General features: G+C 46.2%; 1 protein-coding gene across 3 annotated transcripts in view; it reads right to left on the reverse strand.

Moving 5' to 3' along the window:
- Nucleotides 1–21,183, reverse strand: part of P4HA2 (prolyl 4-hydroxylase subunit alpha 2) — a 388,236-nt gene that overhangs the window by 186,984 nt on the left and 180,069 nt on the right. For all 3 annotated transcript variants that reach the window (XM_085618047.1, XM_085618048.1, XM_085618049.1), the window contains exon 6: nucleotides 6,763–7,002. In XM_085618047.1, coding sequence (XP_085474173.1) covers nucleotides 6,763–7,002 — 240 coding nt within the window. The remainder of the gene's footprint in view (nucleotides 1–6,762; nucleotides 7,003–21,183) is intronic.

A 21,183-nucleotide genomic window follows, 5' to 3' on the forward strand; every position in this document is an offset into this window, starting at 1 on the left:
TAAACAGAGGGCTGGGGGCAAGGGGACAGGGCAGGAGCAGCAAGATAGCCATGGAGGTCAGGCAGGATGGGCACTAGAAGCAAGACACACCATGAAGAGCAACAGTGAGACTGTGATGGCATACACACAGACCATGGAGGGAAGGTGGGAGGGAGTCTGGGGCAGCTAACTGACCACATAGGGAAGGTGGGAGGGGCCATGGCAGCACAGAAGACCATGCATGGCAAGTGGGAGGGTTAGTGGCAGCACAATGGCTATGATGGGCAAGAAGGAGGGTGCAAGGGCATGCACAAAGGACGATGGAGGATAAAAGGGAGGGTCAGGACCTGTGCACAGACAAGAAAGTTCAGGGGAAGGGACCTCACAACAGACCGCACGGGGCAGGCAGGAGGAGCAGTTGCAGCACAACAGACCAGGGAGGGCAGAAGGGTGTGGCAGTACAATGGACCATGTAGGACAGGAGGAAGAGGATAGGGGCATGGCATGTGGACAGGCAGGGTGGAGGTGGCAGGGACAGGTTACAGTCATCTGACAATGCTAAGCAGGTGGGAGGGGAGGGGCAGCTCAACAGAACACTCAGAGTAGATAGGAGTGGCAGGTCCATGGAACATGGTGGGCAAAAAGGATGGAGCAGGGGCATGCACAAAGACATCGGAGGGCAGGGGGAAGGAGAATAGGGGCAGCAAGCTAAGCACAGAGTTTAAGCAGGAGGTCAATGATGGGGCATAGAATTGGGCAATGGAGGGCAGGAGGAGTGGACTGGTACATCATACTAAATTGAGGGCAGTGGCAGCACATCAGACCATGCATGGCAGGAGGGAGGAGGATAGTCCATGGATTCACACAACAGAGGATAGGGAGGAGGGGGATGGGGCAGCAAGCTAACTGTTCAGAGAAGGCGGGTATTAGGAACTTTATTGTTTTTAAAACGTGTGTCTGTGCGAACTACTTAAAATATGAACAAGTATGCAGCATAATCTTACTTTTATTCAGGAAGAAGAGGACGTTTGTGACTGTGACTCCGGGCTCACTTGGCAGAAACACCCCCTGACCCTCCACCCCCTATCGCAAAATGTAATGCCCGTGAAAAGGGTAGGTGAACACAGTGTTATATAGAACATAGTCCTGAGAGCACGATTCAAAATGAAAACTATATATAGGGTATGGTATAAACTATGCACCAAAAAGTGTGATATAAGATGAACCGGGCGTGAAATATAATATGCAATACATTGTGCGCAATGACAGATTCATTGGAGAGCGCGAGATAGCACAGGCACTAGCGCGTGCTATGCGATATGCACCTTGGAGTGTAATATGCACAGGGCAGTGTTGTGTAACCTAACTAGTCTCTAAAGTTGTAATATAAAATATGTGCTGGGGAGTGTAACGTTGCATATGCACTGTGACAAAGATATGGATCCCAGATTGTAATATGTATGGCATAGCACTGTGCGTTATAACATAGACATCGAGGAAGGCACGTTAGATGGGGCAATATAACCCGTGCGAAGATCAGTGTGGCATGACAAATTCACGGGGTGGTGTTACAGTGCACATGGGCTAGAGAGTGTCATAGCATATGCACTAGCTAGTGGAATACAACACAGAGGTGTGTGGCACTCGGCAGGCAATGGTGGGTGTAACACAGCATTGGGCTCTGCCAGGAGCGCGCTGTGACTCTCAAGTGATGTTCGTCCCCTTTCCAGAGAGTAAAATAAAAAGTATTACACATCCGGCAGTGGATGTGTGTTTTATTAACCGTGAAGGGAGTTTCTTGCAAAGTTTTGGTCGAATCCCCTTTGAATGGCTTGGTGTGCATGTGTATTAAATGTGCCCGTCAATAGCTACCCATGTTTGTATAAATAAACGACAAGGGTGTCTACCGGGATTAGGCACGGTAGGGCATCAGACATGTCAGAGCTTCACTAGTTGTGTAAATACATTCCACGTGGATTCATTGTATGCATAGTCGCCTTTTAATGAATATCACGCAAATCGTCATGGTGATAGGTACGTACGGTTTGTCCAGCATGTCCTAGGTGTGTCTATAAATATATATTTTTTTTAAATTATAAAAAACAGTGGCCGGCCCTGGGGATTGGGGTCAAAAAAATATAATTAGGAGACAGGCCCTGGGGGATGGGGTCATAAGGGCCAATAAATTAGAATAAGAAGGGGAACCACACAGCCCCCCTTCTTAAAAAATTAAAATAAATAAAAGACTGGCATCGTGCCGGAGGCCATGCCCCCTCCTTGCAGCACTCTGCAAACGCGCCCCCTGGCGAGTTGTAAGTTGGGGAATTAATTCCTCTTCAATACTGAGGGTCCCTGAGGGCCAACTAGCCCAACAGGCATCTCCAGTATGCACCAGGGAGCTGCGCTGCAGACAGGTGTTCTGAGGCCAAGCCCCTTTTTACACCTCTCTGCAACGCAGCTCTGTGGCGCTTACTGGAGGTACCTAGTGGTCTAGTTTGACCCTAGGGGCCCTTTGGATTCAAGGGGACTTAATCTCTCAACTTAGAACAGCCACAGGGCGCGCTTACACAGTGGTGAAGGGAGGGGACGGGGCCTGAGGTGACGTGTGCAAACACGCACTATGGCACGTTTTAAATTGGGGATATAATTTCCCTTCAATACTGAGGGCCCCTGGGGGCTAACTAGCCCACCAAGTGCTTCCAGTAAGCGCCACTGAGCTGCTTTCCAGAGAGATGGTCCAGGCCGTGCCACTTTTTACACCTCTCTGCAACGCAGCTCTGTGGCACTTACTGGAGGTACCTAGTGGGCTAGTTGGACCCTAGGGACCCTCAGGATTCAAATGAACTTAATCTCCCAACTAAAAACGGACACAGGGCGTGTTAACACATTGGTGAAGGGAGGGGACGGGGCCTGAGTTAACGTGTGCAAAAACGCCCTGTGGCCTGTTTTAAGAGGTAATTTTAATCCCCCTGCCCTATTATATACTAGGGGCTTACAGAGGAGGTCATGCTAATCACAGGGGGATCCCAACGCATAATGTTCCCTAGTGTATGTAGGTGTTTTCACTGTATTCTAAGTGTCTTTTAACATAGCACTGGCTCTAGGACTGGTTAGTCAGACTCAGTTACCACCAGTATCCGTCTGAAAAAGTTGATGATGATTTTGCAACAAGGCTTCTTTCTGCTCTTCTTTTTGTTCTTTCTGCACGTTATCCTTCTTCCTGCACTTTTCTTCGTCTTTGAGGACTTCTGTTGCTTCTTTCTGCACTTCTTTTTTTTCTTTCTGTGCATTTTTCTTCTTTCTTCACATGTCCTATCTCTGTAGGCATAGTTAGAAATTAGCATTTAAAAAACCTTTGAAATTCACAGAAAAAACCATAGGTTTCAGGCACGTTATAGTTAGGAATTAGCATTTAAAAAACCTCAGAAATTCACTGAAAAAACCATAGGTTTCAGGGGTGTTATAGTTAGCTGGACTTTTCACTCGTACAAAACCATTGAAATTCCCCCGTTATGGTTAGTTCAGCTAACTATAACTCGCGCGCCCGCAATGCACTGCTGATGACGTCACATATTACATCACTCATGACATGGTCAGTGACATCACTCATGCCATCACTGATGACATCTCAAATGACATCACTGATGACATCACTGATGACATCATCCTTGTGATAGAGTGGCAGACCTCCTCTCACCCTAATATAACCTTTGATACACACATTCAAAAATAGAGACTAACATTTTCAAAACAATGGACATACCAATACCAGTTACAACAACCTCTTCAGTAATTCTAAGATCCACATACACATCCACTCATTCACCAACAGTCCTATACAGTCACTCATACATGTACTCACTCATCATATGTACTCATACACCTATACATCCTGTTACACAATGCCACTCATCCATAGAGTTACTCACACACATAGTCACTCATGCTAATAAAGAATCAAACATACATTTACTTGCATATACAGTTATACACACACCACCACACTTACTTCTACGGAAACTTACACATACTTAGTCTTTTAAACAATCACTTATAGAAACACATACTTATTCATACAGGAACTCTTTCAATCTCTCACTCTCACATATACTCACTTATATACACCAATAGTCACATATACTAGTTTAAAACATATGTAGTTACTCATAAAGACACTATTGAGACAGTCATTCACTCACTAACACACCCATACACACACTCATCCACCCATACATTCCTGCACACATGCTGTGTTCAACACATACAAACAGTGAGTCACTCATTCATGCACCTATGCACTACGTAATACCCCCCACCGAACCATGCAGACACTCAGACTGCTACTCAAAAAAACAACTAATAACCTATATAGACACCCATGTAGCTACTCACCAACCCATGCAGCCACTTATACACAAAGTGAGAGACTGATACAGATATTTACATATTTAAACATTACTCACTAAGCCATGTATTCACTATGATACACTTAATCAGTCAGTTACACAATCAATTTTTCAAAAACAAATCATCCATTTAGACACTTATATACCCATTTATTCTTCCATCGACCTTGAGATATACATATATAAAACATATTTAATTTTCAGAAAAACACACATTCACTGGATGATGTCATCAGTGATGTCATCAGTGATGTCATTTGAGATGTCATCAGTGATGTCATGAGTGATGTCACTGACCATGTCATGAGTGATGTAATATGTGACGTCATCAGCAGTGCATTGCGGGCGCGCGAGTTATAGTTAGCTGAACTAACTATAACGGGGGACTTTCAATGGTTTTGTACGAGTGAAAAGTCCAGCTAACTATAACACCCCTGAAACCTATGTTTTTTTCTGTGAATATATATATATATATATATATATATATATATAGCGCGAAAATTTCCAGCTTCTCCACAGTCGGATAGGAAATAAAGACTCGCACTCCAGGGTTGATGTACTTATGAAAGTTTACTGACAACGCGTTTCGATCAGGCGATCGTCTTCACAAAGCCAAAGCATATATATATATATTTTTTTTTTTATTACCAACTGGCGGTCGCCAGTAGGTAGATATAGTTAGGACCTATTTCCATAGGAAATCAGCAACATTCTCTTTGGAATAACTTTGGCGCCGATTGACGAATCATCGCGGTCTGCTCCTACACTGAAAGTTTCACGGTGATTCATCAAGCAGGGGCCGAGAAAAAAGGGGGGTCCCAAAACGCGTTTTCCCCATGCAATTTACCATAGGACCTTTAGCCGCAGCTACAGCCCGAACAGCTGTACGGAATTACACCAAATTTGGCAAAGAGGTAGTCCTTAGTTCAGACTTGTGCCTTTTGCTTAAATGGTGTAAATCCGTTCAGTAGTTCCAGAGAAAATGACAGTTAAAAGTACATATATATCTATGGCCTCGGAGGGTCCGCGTACCCTAAGCGCACCCTGCCGTGCACAAGCTGTATTTTAATTGGCTGCCAACACTCTGAATCAGGAAGTGTTGGCAGCCATCTTGTGCCTCGGTAGAACGGTGATGGATCAAACCCAGATCTGTTGACTGGGTGTGAGTGTTTGATTGGTTCTGATGCTCCATCCATCACCACCCCCTTTTGTACCGCTTTGTTCGCCATAAGTTGGCAGGGTATGCTCAGACGTGAGTCCCTTGCTCACTTTGCCACTGGATTCAAGCAAGCCTAGCTGAAGACGGCTGAAATGCCAGAAACCGGTCCTAGGAAGCTTGTTTCCGGTCCAGGGAAGGCATGGCTTGGCAGTTCGGGCTGGACTGTTCCCATGAGGCACAGGGTCAGACTGATTTGCATATGGCCATGTCTGACCTGGGGTGGCAGAGTGGGCTAAAGAACGGTGATGGATCAAACCCAGATCTGTTGACTGGGTGTGAGTGTTCTGATGCTCCATCCATCACCACCCCCTTTTGTACCGCTCGGTAGAACCGAGGCACAAGAAACCCCCAAAAAACATTGCAAAACGCGAAAAGGGGGCAGGGCACCCTGACCGCCTAGGCCTGCTCAGGGGGTTCCACAAGGACCCCCAAGGCCCCAAAAAAAAAAAATTGCTTTTTTTTTAAAAACGGGAGGATGCGCGCCTGCCGGGGCTTTTTGAAACATCAGTGATGTCATTTGAGATGTCATCAGTGATGTCACTGACCATGTCATGAATGATGTAATATGTGACATCATCAGCAGTGGATTGCGGGCGCGCGAGATGTAGTTAGTACAACTAACTATATCGGAGGAATTTCAATGGTTTTGTTCGAGTGAAATGTCTGGCTAACTATAACACCCCTGAAACCAATGTTTTTTTCAGTGAATATATATATATATCAATTTTCCACCTGAGTGAAACCCCCTAAATGTATTTGGACGGAACACTTTTCAGACAGACTTATCTGCAAATCTCACAATTTGGAGTCCAGGAAAGGGCAACTAAAACATATGGGCTGATTACTGCCACTTAATTGCAAAATTCCTTTATTGCAATATTGTTGTTTTGCCCCCTACCCCCATTGACTCCCTCTGAAACCGAACAGAGCAGCACCATTTCCCATTAAGCTTCATACTGCCCTACGAGGCATACTGAAGTTGTTTGCACAGATAAGGAAATTTACATCTAAGTGGCCACATCCAGAGGGAATGTGGAACACATGCATTTCCAGGTAAACGGTGTCCTTTCAGAGACTCTCACTTGTTCTCTATTCATTTTTTTCCCACCATGCTCAAGTATTCCTTTGTGATATGCAACTGAATGAATTCCTCCTCACCGAAAGCTATCAGGCGCCTTGTTAGTTCCATGGCCCGGTGCACATCCCCGAGCTGAAAGACAGCATAGCTGAGATAGTCGAGCACATCCACCTTACTGGTTGCTGCTTCTTGTCCCTCATCCAATTGTTTCAGTGTCTGCTGCATCCACAATACTGTGTGGTAATAATCACCATCGTTATAAGCGGTTTTTCCCAATCCAAAGCAATCATCAGCCGATAAAGAGGAAATATACTCCGTTCCTAAAATCAAAGTGAAACGAAAAAAAGAAATGTTTAGGATTAATGTAATGACATCAAGGGCAAAAAAACAAATCTTGCATCTTTTGGAACGTGTATCTAAAATATATCTCAATGGTACATATTTCTATATAGTGGACCATGACGGAAAAAAAATGGATACCATTTTGGAACTAAATTACACAATATTCTCAATTCCATGCATTTATTTGCCTGAATAACTGGTTCATAGAGAATACCAAACATGCAGCGCTTTATTGTGGTGATTTAACAACTCCGCTTCTCCATCCAACCAATCACTTTCTTGTCAAGTGGAAACTCCGTGACGCTCAAAGTTATTACAGCCCTTGTGAAGCACACAAAGAAAACAGTGTTTGGGGGTGAATCAGGATTTGAGGCTGCACCCGTTTTGGGTAACAGTGTTCCTGAAAAAGCCTGGGATTCCAGATCTGACACCTGCAATTCAAAGAAGGGAGACCGAGATCCTCCTTGCCGACACCGACCTGCAGGGGGATGTCTGGGGGGCCTATGGGACCCCCTTTCTTACCTCCAGAGAGCTTCCTTCTGGAGGCGCAAGAGTGCACCACCTTTTTGTGGAACATTGTGATTTGGCCCCTTAAGGGCCTGTTTCATCAGTGTCTATAATAAGGAGTGGGCATGGAGGGAAAGAGATTCCCTCATTTGCATGGGGCAAGCCCTCTCATGATAACCTTGGCACTACATGGAGGGGGGGGGGTGCACAAAGTGGGCATAATTCCCTTATGACCCAGGGTCAGAATGTAGAACACAGCTCCAGATTTCATTGTGGAAACAGTGGTGTCACGAAGGCTGGGAAGCAGGGAAGCGTTACCTTTGATATGGGATGAGATGAGGGATCAAACAGTAAAGAGGGTTTCGTGGGGCAGCAGATTCTGCACTTCACTCCACAAAGCTAACTGGGTTTCTTTCTTAATATGATTGTGCGTATGTTATACTGGAGTCTATGTGCCTTTGAGGTGCCTGTCTGAGTAGCTCAGCTTGGATCAATCTTTAAAGTAAGCAGACATTTACAAGTAAGATTTCAGTCTCTGAGTTTCAGACAAAAGCTGCAATCCATATTTGTCAGTGTCAAAGTCAGATCTCTGTTATTAGCTGATGACACTTTACAATATTGTTCGGTATCATCAACTTATTGCTGCATGTCTCATCGGCCTAGTAGTAATCAGTGGCGGCTGGTATTTACCAGCGGTGGAGAGGGCAGGCCGTGGGTGGGGGGGAATCGAGGAGAGGGGAATAAACTTACCTGTCTCCTGTCTGCCCCTGTTGCCGCCTCCTCCTCATCTCCGTCCTCTTCGCCAATCACAACACAGCAATGCAGCATTGTGATTGGTCTGAGCGCTCAAGAACGGCGCTCAGCCAGGGAATGGGAGGCTCGGCATGATCTCCATGAAAGCTGTAATGCGGCCTGCATGGAGAATATACAAAGTGCGTATGAGGGTTTGACTGGCCCGAGAGGGTCGGCCAAAGCCTCATACGCACTAGGAGTGGGCAAACCATTCCTCCCCTGCCCTGCTCTGTGAGCAGAGCAGCCCCGCCCCGCCCCAGTTGAGCGAGGACGTAAAAATAAAATGCTAATAACAATGAGTTATTATTTTATTTTTACCTTTTTGACCTTCTCAGTGGGGCGACGCTCCTCTGACTTATAGGAGGAGCCACCACTGGTAGAAATTTCAGAGATTCCATACTTAGAGTAATCACAATGAGGGCAACTATTACACCCTGGTGTCCACTCCCTGATGCCAGCCTGTTCCTTGTTTTTGAAGCTAATTCAAAATAAATAAAGCAAGGTGGAACTCGGGCTTGGAGTTCTAAAGAAGATGGCAGATTTTGATGGGCTCCTGGAGTTAGGTGGGAAGAGCCTCTTCTAGAATCTTCCCTAGGTAAGGGAGGTGGGGATTTAATTGGACAGCTAGTCAGTAATTATGGTCATGATTTTGGGGAAGTATGCATTAAACTTCTATGTAGTACTGATAAGGCCGACATATAGGCAGGTTGGGGTACGTAGAGTAAGAGTGAGCAACAGGTAAGACAAACAAGCATTTGCAATGCAACAGGTCTCGCATTTACGCAAGTTTGAGCTAGTGGCATTGTAAACGACAATGCCTTTTAGCTATGTTTTGGTTTTTGAAACATAAATATAACACTGCCATTTACAATGCCAATAGCTTAAACTTGAATAATGCGAGACCTATTGCTTTGCAAATGCTTGTTTGGCATTGGTGAGTGTATTTGACCGACCCTGTTATTTGTTTCTTCTTGACCTTGCCTATTATTATTCATGCCAGGAATGAAAAAAAAGCCTTGACGAAAATGCAATTTTCCATAATCATTTGCAAATCTTTTGCAACAGAAAATCCCTTCCGTTTGCTTCGGCGTGTATAATGCAGGCAACCTCTCTGGGTGGTTTAATCGCTTTAGGTACTTTCTATTAAAAAAGGTCTACTTTAATGACAAAACGAATGTGATTATCTTAGCGAGTGTAAGAGGGGTATTGAGAGATTAAGAAAGAAAAGCTGCCCGGTACCTTCTAACGACAGGGGCTTCCCTACACCTGACAAAGAAGATCAGAGTGCGCCCAGGACAGGAGAGCGCCGCTCCCTCTCTCTCAGTGTCCACATGCGCATGTGCACGCGCATGTTGACAGCCCGACGGCATCAGCAGCGCTGCTCTCGCCTTGCGAGGGCTTTTTACATGCGCATGCATTTGCAGCTGTATGTGGACAGCCCGACGCCATCTTTGTCCCTCCGTACGCATGCACATAATGAATTGATTACAAAAAGCCCTTGCAAGGCGAGAGAAGCGCTATGCGCTGCTAACGCCAGGCGAGACCTAAAAAGGACATGCTGTTCACACTGAAGAGCAGTACCACAATCAGATGTGAAATAGGGTGCAAAAAACAGACATCAAAACATAAAAAATGTCTACTTATTTAAATAGCTTCCTACTAAAAATGTTGACCTGCACCTAATCTCACTATTAAACACTTTCAATCAGATAGGCTAAGATTTTTAGAAGTTAGAATAGTACCTTAAAGCGGTCCTAAACATGCTGGATGGTATAAATTGGGAATTTTCTCATAAAGTACAGGTAAGAATATTTGTGGGAGAAATTTATGGATGGTCGAGATTTCTGTAGTATACACTTTTGAGTCAATGTTTTTTCAAATATTGTTTTACACTTCATAGGAACCAGTCTGAAATTCCTAGAATTCCCAAATTATTGGTCAGTTTTGTAATTTTTAGATCTCGCATAGGTCAGCGCATACGCTGCCTCTCCGAGGCATCAAGTAATTAGTATTAGTGGTAAAACTCCACCCATTGCGTTTCTATTTGTTTTCTTGCTTGCCATTGGTTAAATCTGGCATTGCTCTTTTTATTTCGCTCATTGATTGGCTGGTGGTCCCATACCTCGCTTCCGTTTTGCAGGAAGCAACACCGACCAACTACAGTGTAGTTCCACTGCTGGGCTGTTATCTTTTTAGTTAGGGACTATTTCCTTGTTTTGTACGAATGCCGGCCCGTGTTCGCGATAGAACGGCGGCATTCCTCCAGCCGAGCATGCTATTTTCAAGCCTGGTGTGGTGCGACAAAATCAGTCAAATAAACGCGCCCTGCGTTCAAAACCGTAAGACACTAGACCACAATTTTTCTTTCTTCAGCACGCTCACATCAGACTGGGAGATTCAAAGTCTGCCCCTTTCATGCAAAATTGCTTTCCCCCTCTTGGTTCACATTGGAAGCGTTACACCCACCCTCCGAGCCCAAATACAGCGTTCCCCCCTCCACCATTTCTGTGTACATTTTGTCCACAAGCTTGCTAAGCATCAGAGCTCAGCTAATGCCTGCCTTTCATTTTTTTAAGCACACGCCGCTTCATTTTTATTGCCACCACAGGAGCTGACCTGGGAGCTTCAAAGTTGGCCGCTGTCATTAAATATTAATTTTTGCCTCCCGATTCGTGTTGAGTCTTCCCCCACACAGACCCAGAGTTTTCCTCCCCCACCGTTTGAATGTGAGGTGAGGTTAGTGACCGTGGGAAGGTGAAGTGAGGCTGCAGGCTTACTTCTTAGATGCAGCGATTTATCGTGGAAGGGTCTGTGCTCATACCAGCAGTCAGTATCTGCCCTGTGTGCTGCTTTTTTGTTGGCAATGCTTTTATGCACTGAAAGCTGTGAGCTTCATTTAGCCGATGTTAATCGAAAGGCGGGGCCGGGACCGGCCCCGCCGCAAATATGGCGGGGCACCGACCCCCTCCTCCCCACGCCCTTGTGTGTCCATCAGGCGGCGCGGTCCACCGCGTCATCATGACGCGGTGGGCGCGCCGTGTGTGGGATTGGCTCACAACGGTGACCCATGGCCCTGAAGCGGTTAAGGCGCTTCCGGGTCATGGGGGAGTAGGGGGGGCTGGGGGTCAGACCAGTTAGAACTAGTCTGACCCCAGGTATGAGGTTAAAAGGCTGGGGAGCGCGGGACTCGGTCTCTTTGTCCCGCACTCTCACAGCACCTGGTCGCAGCCCTTTAGGAGGCTGCTTAACTTTTTTTTGTTTGCTTTTTCTTGCAGGCTCGCTTTACAGGAGGACCGTGCAGCACCGGTATCGGTTGCCGTGGTTCCGGGTCTACTGGCTGTCGAGAGCGTCCTGGTGGCAGCGCGAGTACTGCGGGGACAAAGAAGCATTGGTCGCGGTCGCGTGAGGTGTCGTGATCGTCCTGGTTCCAGCGCGAGTACTGCCGGAGCAGGGAAGCGCTTGTATCGTGGTGGCGTGAGGTGCTGGTGAGGCTCGTGAGCCCGGGTGCACGGCGCGCGTATTCGTCAGGGGGGGGGGGGGGGCCGGTGTACGGATGGTGTGTGAAGAAAGCCCCGGTGCTTAAGATTGTTGTTGTTGTCTCCCATTCGATTGGCGTAACGCTACGGGTGCTCATGTAAGGCGCTCTGATACCACGAGGGTGCAATTTCATGTGAACAGCTAGGGAATTGAAGGGTTTAAGGCACGGTGATAACTCGCAAGGCTTTTAAAAACGAATTCATTGACTCGAAGTCAATTTTTGTGATAGATTGTCGCTTTGTCTGGGGCCCTTGCTCTCAAGGTGACAGGCTCAATCTGCAGGATCCTATTCAGGGGGACCTTTTTTAAATTACTGCTCCTGTGAGGCTACGCATTGGGAAGTCTCAGTTTCAGTGCTAGAGTGTTTATTAATTTTGAGCAATTAAGGAGTTTCATTGGCCTAGGGGTAGAGCGGCTGACTCTCACTCTTAAGGTTAGGTGTTCTAGTCCGGTGTTTCAGTATCCTCACTTAAGGGGTATGAGAGGGTAAAAGTTTTATATTTATCCGCAATTACATTCTTTGTGTTTGTGAGTGTGAAGGGGGGCAGGGACAGTGTTTTTTATTTTTACAAAAAATTGTAATTGTTGTATTGCGCTAAGGTTGTGTCGCTTGTTTCTTTCTCAGGTACAGAGCAAGTTGAATTGAGTTAGGGAGGGTTATTGCAGGGTCGTGGTGTGGGACATAGCACAGCATGTCAGCTAAGCGGGGAACTAAGAGTTCGCGCATGGAGCATATGCTGGAAGCAATGATGCGTAGGATGGCGACTATGGATAGGAGATGGGGCAAGGTTGAGCAAATGGGGCATAGCCTAGCTGAGCTTAGGCAGAAGGTTGAGGATCAGGGTGGGCCGTCTGGTAGGCCCAAGCGGACAATAGTACCCCCAAAACCGAGGGGGTTTGGAGGCTCTCCCCAAACGGGTCAGACACAAGAAAGCGAAGAGTCAGGAGCCCAAATTAGTGGGACCTATAGAGACACCGGGAGGGGTGTGGTCCTTCTGGGTTTCCAGCAGTGCCAGAGATTCCTAGTTTAGTGCCCAACGTCCCAGGGTCAGCAGTCCCGGTACCTACACCGGTTCCGGTGACCCCTGTGCCGGTACCAGGAGTGCCATGTATCGTCCCAGTTGTGCTCCCAACAGGCCCCAATGTCCCTGCCTTGAACCCGGTGGCTCCGGTACCGTCACCAGCAGGAGGTGGGCAGGTCCCGTCGGAATTAGCCAATCAAATAGCTGCAGTACTTCCATGGTTAGGAAAGGGGGGGGGGTGTTGCTGTTGGCGGCGGGCACTGACACTTTGGTAGAGGCGCAAGGAATGGTGGCAAAGATCATGGCGGCCCAGGGCGGGGAACAGAGCCTGGGTGCGGAGAAGGTCCAGCAAGCACAGCCAGGGCTTCAGGAAAGCGACAGTGGAAAGGCCAAGACGGCAGACCCAGCGGGTAAGGAGCTGGCGTTACCTTTGTTGGGCGCCGGGGTGTTACCTTCCAGGAAGGAATATTTAGCGCGTCATGTTGCAAAAGATGTGAAAGAATTGATTTGGGCTGGGGCGTATGTAAACATGTTTTCCTTGTTGGTGGATAACAGGGAAATGGAGTATGCAAAGAGACAGAAGGATTGGATGCTTCCCAGTGAATGGCGGGCGGAAATGTCTAGATTCAGAGTAGAGGAGATATTGACTAATTGGATAAGGGCATTTTCTGTGTATATGGCCATAGTTGCAGAACGTACACCTAATATGCAGGCGGAAATGGCTTGTTATCAGAGCAGGGTGGCAATGACGCATGATAAATACGGGGGTGTTGGTTGGAAGGAATATGATATGAACTTTAGGAAGGCAAAGGAGTTTGACCCTTCACTCACTTGGGACAGGGTGGATTCTATTTCCTGGTTTGATCAGTTTGGCCCAGGGCAGCCGGGCAATACAGGGCAGAATTGGGGCAAGGCGCACATTTCACCGACACATCAGCCCTTTCGGGCAGGGCACCCCGGGGTGGCTGCGCCGGCCACTGAGAAAGGGGGAAAGCGAAAGGGAGTGTGCTGGGACTTTAATAGGAAGTCTTGTACCAGAGCCCAAGGCACCTGTAAATTCAGGCATGCATGTGCCATATGTAATCACCCCTCTCACCCGGAGTCAAAATGCCTTAAGAAAGGGAACACCTTTCCAGGGTCAAGAGGGGGAAAAAAGCAGGAATGAGGAGGGAAGAGAAAAGGTAACGCATTCACCCATTGATGTCTTTGCTATGAATCCCTGGTTAAATCGGTATCCAGATCCATGCTACAGCCCGAATGCTACAGGAAGTGTTTTTGTATGGTTTCAGGATACCAGTGGGGGATTACAAGATGACTTCAGAGTGCAAAAATCAATTGTCTGTCAGATCAAACACAAAGGTTGTAGTGCAAAAGATTAAGAAGGAATTGGGCTTAGGTAGAATTGTGGGTCCGTTCGATGTCCCCCCGGTGCCTAATTTTGTCTGTTCTCCCCTGGGGGTGGTACCAAAAAAGGAAGAAGGGGAGTTTAGGTTGATTCATAATCTATCAGCGTCCAGAGGCAAGTCATTGAATGATGCCATCAATGAAGAACTTTGCAGTGTAAAATATGCGTCCTTTGATCAGGCAGTAGAGATGTTGAGGGTTGTGGGTCCGGGGGCCTTGTTGGCTAAATCTGATATCGAATCTGCATTCAGACTGTTGCCGGTGCATCCTTTAGATCATCATTTGCTGGGTTTTTCATTTCAAGGACAGTTTTACATGGATAGGTGCATGCCTATGGGTTGTTCAGTTTCTTGTGCCTATTTTGAAAAATTTAGTTCTTTTTTGGAGTGGGTTTTCAGACAAATTACAGGACATCATTTTGTGATGCATTATCTTGATGATTTTCTCTTTTTGGGATCGGCTCGCTCTCAGGAATCTGTGGTGGCCTTGGAGGAATTCTGTGGACTCATGCGTACATTTGGGGTCCCCCTGGCTCAGGAAAAGACAGTGGGGCCAACAACCACGATTGAGTTCCTAGGCATTGAAATTGATTCAGTACAGGGATGTTTTAGGGTACCTGAACAAAAGATAATGAAGTTCCGTGCTGCTTTACAGCAGTGCTTGTTAAAAGACAAAGTGATGTTACATCAGTTGCAACAGGTGGTAGGACAGTTGAATTTCGCACTGAGAGTGATACCTATGGCTCGACCATTCTCTCGTTCCATTTCTCAGGCTGTGACAGGCTTACACGAGAAGCACCATCACACGCGACTGTCATCTGAGGTTCGCCAGGACATGCGTATTTGGATCGCATTTCTGGAGGGTTTCAATGGCAGAATAGTGTGGCCCGGTCCCCCCACTACTTCGGCTGCCTTGGGATTATGGACCGACGCGGCGGGTAGTGTGGGTTTTGGTGCCATACTTGGGAACAAGTGGGTGGCTCAGCAGTGGCCGGGTTGGTGGTTTGAGTGTGGACTAACAGCTAACATAGGTGTTTTGGAATTGTTTCCCATTTGGGTTGCTTTAACGGTATGGCCCCAGAACCTGCAGAATCAGTCTGTAATCTTTTGGTCTGATAACATGACAGTGGTAGAATCCATCAATCAACAGGCGGTAAGGTGTAAAATGATTCTTCGCCTGTTGAAAGAAATAGTGCTGTTATGTATGAAGCTAAATGTACAGTTTAAGGCGAAGCATGTCCCGGGAGTGCGGAATAATGCTGCTGACGCACTCTCTCGCTTCAAGATGCAGATTTTCAAGGAACATCTACCATCCGCAGAAGCATCATCAACACACTTTCCAGAAGTTCTTTGGCAGATTGGTGCCCCCAACTACAGAACCTCGTGGCTGCTAGCCTAGCTCCTGGGACCAGGAAAGCTTATGAAGGGGCGTTTTGGTCTTACTGTAATTTTCTGGGTCAGGACTGGGAGGAGAGATGGGATACTTCAGGCGCTTTCCTCTTGTTTTTAGACAGCTTACATAGGGGGGGGCGCACAGTGGCGGCAGCCAGGCGTCATGTAGCGGCAGTTTCCTTCTTTGCGCAGATCAGAGGCACGAAGGATCCCACAAATGGTTTCATTGTAAGAAAGGCATTGAAGGGTTGGCGACGAATTCAAGGTACGATTCCGGACACCAGGCAGCCAATAGGGTTGGAGCGGCTGAGTGCGCTGCTGACGGCGCTGGGCGCCGTATGCAGTTCAGTGGGGGAGACTCTATTATTCAGAGCTGCCTTTGCATTGGCTTTCTATGGGGCATTCAGAGTTTCTGAATTGGTAGCACGCAATAAGCGAGATGGTCAGGGCGGCCTTTTAATGGAATACGTGAAGGTACAAGGTGACATTTTGCTGTTGACCATCAAAAAATCCAAAACCGATCAGGAGGCTCGGGGAGAACGGGTGGTACTGCATAGGGCGCGTAATAACCCGTGTTGCCCGATAATGCATCTGGAAAATTACCTCAGTTTGAGGAACAGCGCGTTGGGAGGAGCATTGTTATTACATGCGGACGGTACCCCACTTACCGTGTATCAGTTCAAAAAGGTATTGAATATGGCAATCAGCAAGGCAGGCATGGATCCAAGAGTTTTCGGAACGCATTCTTTTAGGATAGGGGCTGCCACTGAGGCAACGGCTAGGGGGTTGCACTTCAGTAAGGTACAGAGGATCGGACGATGGGTGTCCAATAGTTATAAGCGTTATGTGCGGCTGCACATGTTGTGATTGCACATTATGATTGTGTACTGATGCTTCTTTGTCTGTCATTTTCTTCACAGTTTCTCGAACCTGTCACGCAGGAGGGGAACTGCCATCATCACAGCAGCAACAGTCTTCGCAGCAATCGGCAAAGCTACAGGTCATAGGGACACGTAATGTGTGGATTGTGGGGCATTCATATGTACGGCGTATGAAATCTGTTTTTTTTGCAGGTAACTATAGGCAAAGGGCAGAGCAGAGGGGTTTCGCAGTGTCTTTCCATGGGAAGGGGGTCCTTTGCCTTAGTCAATTTAGGGGATTTATGATGGATCTGCTGAAGAGGCACAGCTCTCCCTCTATCGTTATTCTACATCTGGGGGGCAATGACTTGGTAACGTTGGGCAGGAGGGTTTTGTTGGAGAACATAATCTCAGAGATTAGTTGGTTAGCCAAGGCCTGCCAGGGTTGCTACATAGTTTGGTCTCACATGATACCTAGATTTAAATGGAGAGGGGGGGACTCTGTGAGGGCCTTGAACCACTCGGCAAAGAGGGTCAACAACAATTTAGGGAAACTTTTCAGATCTTCCAAATTGCAATGCATTGCGCATGGGTGTGTCAGGGGGGAACAGTGCTTCTTAAAAGACGGGGTCCACCTGACTAGGTTAGGTAATGACGTAATGTTGGAGAATTTCATGGCCTGGCTAGAGGGTCTGAGGGAAGGGGCATGACCTTTCTGAGGGTTAGTTTGGGGGGGGGCCAGATAGTCGGTCAACTATGCTGGCCTGTGGCGGTAAGGTCATGACTAGTGAGCAGTAAATTTAAGGTCCTTAGGGGGCGGCCTCATTCTCGGATGGGGTCGCCCAGGAGGAGGGACAAGGGGTCTCTCCTATAACTCCAGGGGCAGTACATCCGGTTGGCTGGATGGGTGCGGGGAAGGGGGGGGAGTCACGCTTTCTTTTAGGCTGGTTGGCCACCCCGCACTGGCATGGACGTCATTAAATGGCGCAGAGTGCAAGACCCCCCAAATTGGCGTGGAGTTCAGGGAACGTATGGGGGTAACCGGGGGGGGGGGGGAAGTACCCTCTCGGTAAGCGGGCCCCCTGCGCATGCGCAACCCTACGGGGGGGCGCGGTCAAATTGATAAGGATCTGACACCAGTTAATGACCTTGCCGTAGGCCCAAATAGGATACGCAGAAAGTAATTAATGTATGATTATGATCTTTATGTTAGATTCGGATAGGAAAACTATGTATTAGTGATATGTTAAGGTTAGCCATCTGAAATCTGTGCATATTAATTGTAATCAAATGTCGTGTTATGTTTCTGCGTATAAAATGTAAATAATGTTTATCTCTTAAAACTTTTGATTTGTTTTTATATTTTAATAAATACGGCCGGGGGTTGTTCGACCCCCGCCTCCAAAAGTCATTACCTTTTCATGTGCCTCATTACAAATGTGTTTATGACCGGGGGGGGAGGGGGAAATTCGGTAGTCCCTGCCCATATCTCCCTGTGCCTTTTCCCACTCCACCTCACCCCTCCCACAACAGTGCATGCCCGCCCACAACACCCTCCGAGGTCCCTGCTTCTAGTTTTGCATTTGCCCCCGAGCCACATTGCAATCTTTCCCCGGGTGCTTTCTGCAGGTTGTGAACTCTCTCCCAATATTAATTGCTTTTTCAAAGTTTCAGAATGTTTATGTTTTCGCTTTTATTTTACAAGGCTCCTTTTTATGTAAGTGTTAGTGATGCATTTAATAACGGATGTGAAATATGTGAGAACCTTATTTACAAGGCGGTCTATAATGCATGGCCTGTGGGAGGTGGTGTGTCCTCCTACTGCGCAGGCTGTATCTGTTTTATGTATCACAAAGCTTTTACTGCTCCTGTATTCATGTGTGAAAACGGCAGTGCTGCTGTTGCTTGTGCGCGCGCCGCGAGGTGATCTGGCGCTGCCGGTATCTGTGCTGTACCTGTCGGTTTAGCAAATGCTTGTTTTCTTCGCTTTGAGTCCAAATTATCCAAAACCTTCCGAGAGCCTTTCAAAGGTAGCTGCGTGTGTAGTAATGATTTCAAATGGATGTGTGTAGTGCTGTTCGTGGTGAATTGCTGTAGTTCGTTTAAGCGAGAATGAGGTGGCAGCGCCGTGTTTGCAGGGTCACAGACCTCTTCTGTACAATGTCAAACCCTGGTCCGCGTTGTGGTTTGTCCTTTAGCAAAGAAAAGAGGGCATGTTATTTACAGCATCCTTCTGCTGCGGACTGCTGTTCTGGGTGCGTAGAGTTTCATAAGTTTATGCCTCCGTGTACCAATCTGTTAGGAACATACACTAAAAATGCGCAGAAAGGAAACATCCAAACCCAAAAATAAAATAAAATAAATATACCTAAACGTAACCGAAAGGAAAGATGTGACTTTCAGATGTGATGAAACAGTCAGCTTGAAACAACTGGAAAATCCTCAAGGTTTTACAAACAGGCCTGCCCTTTCTCATATGAAAAAATAAATGTCTACCGTGAGCCGCTCAAAACGAGATTTGTGGGAGAGTCCTCCAAATATTAAGCGAATTCCCATAATCTTAATGGAAGCAAGTGTAAACTTTGGGCAGTAGAGGATGTGGGAGCTAATGTTTCAATTATATGGTTTACTTGGAAGAGGAAGTATCTCTTAAATGGTCACATAGCAAAAAGGTTGATGTGCTTCATTGAGCAAAATATATCCCAAAGCACAGGAGCGTGTCTTTGTGTGAGCACACGGCCATATCAGCAGAATCTTGGCATGCTCGAAGTTTGCAGCAGTTCCTTTTCTTGACTGCGAGGGGAAGTGAATAACTCGCAAGAAGTCCTGCAATTACTGTCAGATCAAAAAAACATATCTCTCAAATCAGCACTGTCACCAGAGACCTGTGAGAAACTAGAACATCACCAGCTTTAAGTGTGGATTTTTATTTATGTGAAAACCGAGGACGCTGTGAAGAGACAGGCACCTGAAACTGGTTTGTGCTACAGATTAGGAGTTATTCTACAACCATGTGCCATCAAAGTGGTCTCAGTGGTGATTGCTACATTGTCTAAGGAAAAAGTCCAGGTTATGCTACTAAAGGCAAAGTATAGATTGCTCTGAGTAAACAAGCATTTGCAACATTTGCAATGCAATCGTTCTCGTATTTGCGAAATTTTAAGATATTGGCATTGTAAATGACCATGCCTTTTATTTATCTGTTCGAAAAACCAACACATAGATAAAAGGTTGATCATTTACAATGCCAGTAGCTCAAAGTATCGCAAATGCGAGACCTATTGCATTGCAAATTCTTGTTATACTTGCATTCCAAATACATTTGGATCACATGCAAGTACTATTCCAAAGTCAAGTGGGAAGTTCAAAGAACCATGTGAACATAAGAAAGGTAAATCTAACGAAAATATAGAAAAGACAGATCATTCTTGTCCCAAGGTGGGGAAGGATAGGGGTTTTCCTGGAGTAATTTGAGTGCCTAGAGAGGCATACTGAGAAAATGTGCACTTAAGTCTAATGTACGAAAGCAAATGTTTCTCTTATTTTGTGTAATTTGCTGAGATATTTCAGCTCCTGTTTTTCCTTTTGCTTCACTCCTACTTGGGATGGGATTACATATCTGTTGGGTTATGGGACGCAGCTCCCTAAAAACTGTTAGAGTCACAAGGATTTACCTCCAGGAAGAGACAAAGCCAAATCAACTGCTTTTATAAAAAGAAACCGCCCTGCACTCACAATGCGCTTCACTGAATATTGTGACACTTGTATACCACTGGAGGGGCAGGGTGTTGATAAATACTGCGCTTTATGTTTGACAATAGTTATAACTGAACCCACCAGGGCAGAACTGCTTTTAACGAGGCTGAAAAAACAGCAAGTCAAGGAGCCATTATGACAGAATATTTAGGAGCAAATATTTCATCCAATGGCCTATTGGTCACAAATGCTCCACGTATTTTCCTGGAGTATTTGATTTTCAGCGAGAGTGGTCCCAGATTTTGTGGAAGTGAACTCGAGATTGGCTAATCTTGATTATCAATAACGCTAAATGTGTATTGGAGGCCTTAATTATTAAGATGAACATCGCTGAAAATGCCCTGAGGATAGGCATTCAATGATAAAAGCAAGGTTCTAGAGAAGGGCCTTGGCTTTGTTACCACTCCTAGAGAACATTTATTCAGACTTAATTGTGCATAACACAATTTACACGCTATAGAGGTAAAATGGCATGTACGTTTCTAAATTCAGGAGGAGGTAGAAACGTGGGTGCATATCTGAAGCGCAAGCCTGTCCATCAGTGGGATTAGCTAACACCTCTTGTTCATCTCCTGTGCACATTGCCCGACACTGACAGAGACAGTAAAAGCACTGCTGTGCATGTTTTGGGCAAATCAAAGAGTCGGTCCTTTCGGGATCAGCTACAATAAAAAAAACTCCAATAATAAGTTGAGGCTCAACAGCAGTCTTGCATAATTGTTTTGTGTAGTTCACAAATGTAAAATGTCCACTCAAAGGTAAGGAAATTACAAGGCAGGCAATGGTCAGTAGTATAAACAATATAATTGTATGCAGAAAATAATTTATAAATGGTACTATATACAAGAATTAAACTGCTAATGCTGAACAGTACTCAGTGAATCACTTAC

Source organism: Triturus cristatus, chromosome 7 (genome assembly GCF_964204655.1).
Source record: "Triturus cristatus chromosome 7, aTriCri1.1, whole genome shotgun sequence".
Taxonomy (NCBI): domain Eukaryota; kingdom Metazoa; phylum Chordata; class Amphibia; order Caudata; family Salamandridae; genus Triturus; species Triturus cristatus.